Source organism: Vespa velutina, chromosome 9 (genome assembly GCF_912470025.1).
Source record: "Vespa velutina chromosome 9, iVesVel2.1, whole genome shotgun sequence".
Taxonomy (NCBI): Eukaryota; Metazoa; Arthropoda; class Insecta; order Hymenoptera; family Vespidae; genus Vespa; species Vespa velutina.
Window position 1 is genome coordinate 4,631,757 of NC_062196.1, and position 5,000 is coordinate 4,636,756.

Below are 5,000 nucleotides of genomic sequence, written 5' to 3' on the forward strand. Positions count from 1 at the left end.
CAGAGCTTACGTAACACCGCAAACGAGGAAAAGGTCAAAGGTTTTGTTGACATTCTCGTAGCAGGGAACATAGTTGATGGACTTAGTTCTCTTGTACAGACCACCGGATTGGGTGGGATGAAACCTAATACTGTCATTCTTGGTTGGCCATATGGTTGGAAGAAATCAGAGGATAAAAGAAGTTGGAGAGTATTTTTGCAAACTGTCAGAAGTGTTGCTGCAGCACGAATGGCTTTGCTTGTACCAAAGGGTATTAACTTCTTCCCGGATTCAACGGAAAAGGTTGTCGGCAATATTGATGTTTGGTGGATCGTACATGACGGTGGTCTTTTAATGTTATTGCCCTTCCTCTTGAAACAACATCGTACCTGGAAAAATTGCAAAATGAGGATCTTCACTGTTGCACAAATGGAAGACAATTCTATACAAATGAAGAAAGATTTGAAAAAGTTCCTTTACGATCTTAGAATTGAAGCGGAAGTTGAAATCGTGGAAATGGTAATTTTCCCTTTTTAATCGATTATTCTATTGATGCATGTGAAAGTTTGTATGTGAAAGTTTTTTTCTTTTTTTCTTTTTTTTTCTTTTTTTCTTATTTTTGTATTTCTCGATGGAGATTCGATCATAGTGCCCATCGTCCATAATATGCGTATAAATTTTTTTTACATCATCGAAAAGAAAATCTATAAAAAATATCTTTTATTCTTTTATATACATATATATATATATATATATATATATATATATATATATACTATTGTGTACATGTGTGTGTGTGTGTGTGTCTAATTCATAATCTTACAGATGAACTCTGACATCTCTGAATATACTTACGAAAGAACTTTACTGATGGAACAAAGAAATCAAGTATGGCGAGAGTTGCAGTTAAATACGAAGGAATCTCGAGGAGTGGTGAGTTTCGTTGGCAAAATAAAAGATATCTCTTTCTCTCTCTCTCTCTCTCTCTCTTTTTTTTTAACGTAGAAAAAATAAAAAGAAATTAGGTATAAAAAAATCTTAAGATAAAAAGAAAAAAATCTACAATCGTGATACTGATCGGAATGTGTCTCTTTGTTGTGTGCTCGTCAAGGATAAGGTGCAGACGTTGGTGGACTTCAACGAGGTACCCGCCGAGGAAAAATTACCTCTGGTTTGTCAGATCATCCCCCGAAGTTCCGTGTCTGTCCATCTTCGACATCGAGAACTACGATGCCGATGTTCTCCACCCCCATCCCTTAAATTCCTAAATATCTTTATAACTGTCACAATTCCCATTTTGTGTCCGAAGTTACAGAAAAAAAAAGAAAGAAAAAAAAAAAAAAAAAGTAATTGACATCATCGAGTGGATGAAACTGATAGAGGGACCGATCGCATGAGTAATAATTCTTGAAAAAAAGAAAAAAAAAAAAAATGATTTATTTTATTATTCGCCTATATAAAATCTCTTTATGGGAGGATTATCGTTAAATGAAATATTTGATTTTGTGAAAATAATTGACAAGGATAAAAAAAAAAAAAAGAAAATTAATAATTTTCTTCATATTAATCAATTAACCGATATTAAATAATTTCATTATTGACAATTACGCAACGCAATACGATCTAATAAAAGTATATAATCGTAATATATCCTTTTACGATGTAAGATCCTTTAATAGAGAAAGAAAAAAACAAAAAACAAAAAACAAAAACAAAATAATAATTTAGAAATAGGAAATGTCTCTCTCTATCAGGATACATCTCTAACGTCCTTGAGAAAAATCTGACCTTACCGTTTCAGCTTGATTGGCACGTTTCATTTCGAATGCTTAAATAGATATCATAATATGTTTGGCGAACCATATAGTGCTTTTAAGCTAGACACTTAGTTTAATTCCCATAATTGACTTTATCCGCTGTTCATGATTAAAAAAATTCGAATGTTATTCGCTTATATGTTTTAAAATGATACACAGGTTCAGGCAATTGTGGATCATCATCACAACGTTGACGTCAAGGTACCATCCAAAGTAAGATTTCAAGAACCCGGTAGTCAGAATACAAACGAAGGTGAGGAAGCACAAGAGAAACTTGTTCAGGATACAGAACAAAAGGATTCAGAGGGAATTGGTAACAGTGAGAAATCCGAAGAGGAATCTAAAGATAATCCAGACGAGGAAACGAAATTGATCGGTGGCTCGCCGAAAACGGAAAATAAAGAAAATGCTCAGAAAGAAGCTAAGGAAAATGAACAAGAGAACAAATCTGATAGTCCAAGTTCTAAAAAACCACCTACGCTCAAGCCGTATGTCATTGAAACATTATTTATATTTACATTTTTATCTAATGACTCCTTTAAATAGCGTTCGTACGTTCGTTCTAATTAAATCAATTTGACATGTTTATTTTTCTAATCATCATTAATATCATTAAAAACGAAATTGTAGAATTTGAACGATTGTAGAAAAAGAAAAAAAAAAAAAAATACTTTTTAAGCTTATACAAAACTTATTCTCAATTCTGCTGCAGCGATGAAAGTGACGTGAGACGTATGCATACATCTGTAAAATTGAACGAAGTAATCGTGAACAAGAGCCATGACGCTCAATTGGTCATCCTTAATCTACCTGGCCCACCGCGAGATACAAAAATGGAACGCGAGTCAAGTTGTATCCTTTTAAATCGTTTAAATGTTTATAAAATATATTTTATTCTCAACGATTTATTTTATTTTATTCATTATGCATACGTTCGTTATATACAATAAACGTATTCATATATGAAATATTTAATAAATCTCATATATGAACAGGTATGAATTATAATTCGGATATTATAATGGATCAAAAAATATTATATAAATATTTATTTATTCGCTCACTTACTTGTTCATAATTTTATCTTATTTATATGAGTATAAGTTAATATTATAATCTTTAATTTATTTATATATATTAACGTATATTCGTATACATAAATATAAATAAAATATAAATATAAAATATATATATATATATATATATATATATATATATATATATATATATGAAAATAATATAATTTTTGAGTAATTAGTAATATGTAAAATATATAAATATTATTATTTCCTTAACTATCATTTTTTTAGATATGGAATTCCTAGAAGTCTTGACGGAACGATTGGAGAGGGTATTAATGGTGCGGGGTAGCGGACGAGAGGTCATCACAATCTACTCGTGAATCTATCGCGCAATCTTCATGACGAAAGAAACATCTAGTTTATTTCTTAAAGACCTAAAACGAGTTCACATTAAGGAACATATTATTCTTGTGCCATTATAAAAGCGCAGAGATATTTAATCTCCGTGCCTCCGTGCTGTGAATCGCAACGAGTGTGAAATCGCGACGACAGCTATCGAAAATCGATCTTTTTATGGAAACCTTAAATTAATTATAAATGGTTCCCCTCGAGTGATCGATATGCATTAATTTCGCCGATATTAGGCGTAGATTTAATCCAAAAAGAGATTATATCGTTTACGACGACGCGATCGTATTTGTACGATCGTCGAGATATGATATTTAATTGATACTAATTTTGATCGATAAAAAAAAAAAAATGAGAAAAAATTTAGGACTGGCCGCGGGGATGGGACGTGGTCTGGGAATGAGGGGAGAAGGTGGTGGACTTTAGGGTCAGGGATGAAAAAAAAAAAAAATTAAAAGCAACAAACACATATATACGTATACATATAACTTGAAAGATTGATTAAAATTGATCAGATACGGAAAGGTAAAACGAAATAGAAAAAGAAAAAAGAAGGAAATGAAATAAAAAAGAAAAAAGAAGAAAAGAAAGAAAACCCAAAACAAATATGAGAATAATAATAAATTATAAAAATAGCTTCCTGAGCTGAGAGAAAAAATGGGAAAAGAAAGAAAACGAAAAATATTTCTTTTACACTTATTAAATTCTTAAAAAAACTTTCGATCTCTAATCGCGTATTTATTATTTGGAAAAGTGAACGATGGAAAAAAGAAAAATAGAAAAAGAATAATAATAATAATAATAAAAAAATGTAATAATAAAAATACATACAAGTAGTAGAGTAACTTAATGACTTTTCGAAAAATTCCATATACGACATCACCACATTGTTTTTACTGTCCTTCGACATATTATAAGAGTTTTTGACATTCGATGATGGATACGCGCGAAGATTTAAAAAAAAAAAAAAAGAATAAATAAATAAATAAATAAATAAAAAACAATTGTTCGTAAATATAAATTTACTTACAAAAAGATCGACAAACAATAAATAAATAAAACAACAATACGAATGTTTTGAGGCAGTTTTCGTCTTTGAAAAGAAGAAGAAGAAGAAGAAGAAAAGAAAAAGAAAAAGAAATAAATAAAAGAAAAGTAAATGAAAGTGAAAAGAAAATGAAGAATAATGGGGGAGGGGGAAAAAAGAGAAGAAAAACGTAAAAATAAAAACGAAGACAAGAAACGAAAGGAAAAGGAAGAAAAAAGTAATATTGACGAAGAAAAAGAGAGAAAGAGAGAGAGATAGAGAGAGAGAGAGAGAGAGAGAGAAAATATAATACGATGAATTAATGAAAAAGATGAGAAATAAATAGCACATGTCCCGGTCGAAATCATTCTAAAATAATTTTCATTATGAAACCGAAATCAAAATTTGGTCCGAGGCTAAGGTCGAAGCATCTACGAAACCACTGCCAGAATACTTTCTAAATGCTTCGCGTTTAACCAAAGACGCGAGAGGCTCATTTTTCTACATGCATTGTCGTTTTAGAGAAAAAAAAAAAAAAAATTAAATAAAAAATAAAACATATACATTATATAAATACAGTTACTTACTTACTTACTTACTTACTTACTTACTTACTTACTTACTTACTTACACATACACACACACGCGCGCATGCATACACACATATACATGCGTGCATGCGTACGTACATAAATATATAAATACATACATATATACATGCATACATACATACATACATACATGCAT

The 5,000-nt window shown here is 30.5% G+C and overlaps 1 protein-coding gene across 8 annotated transcripts in view; it reads left to right on the forward strand.

Moving 5' to 3' along the window:
* LOC124951743 (solute carrier family 12 member 6) overlaps window positions 1–3,875 on the forward strand; it is a 91,435-nt gene extending 87,560 nt beyond the window's left edge. For 6 of the 8 annotated variants that reach the window (XM_047500561.1, XM_047500554.1, XM_047500560.1 and 3 more), the window contains 6 exons: window positions 1–498; window positions 805–912; window positions 1,091–1,150; window positions 1,956–2,284; window positions 2,509–2,648; window positions 3,107–3,875. The exon at window positions 1–498 is cut by the window's left edge and continues 941 nt beyond it. In XM_047500561.1, coding sequence (XP_047356517.1) covers window positions 1–498; window positions 805–912; window positions 1,091–1,150; window positions 1,956–2,284; window positions 2,509–2,648; window positions 3,107–3,198 — 1,227 coding nt within the window. In that variant the 3' untranslated portion in view covers window positions 3,199–3,875. The remainder of the gene's footprint in view (window positions 499–804; window positions 913–1,090; window positions 1,151–1,955; window positions 2,285–2,508; window positions 2,649–3,106) is intronic. The other 2 variants (XM_047500555.1, XM_047500556.1) reach the window with 2 other exon arrangements.
* Window positions 3,876–5,000: the final 1,125 nt, after the last annotated feature.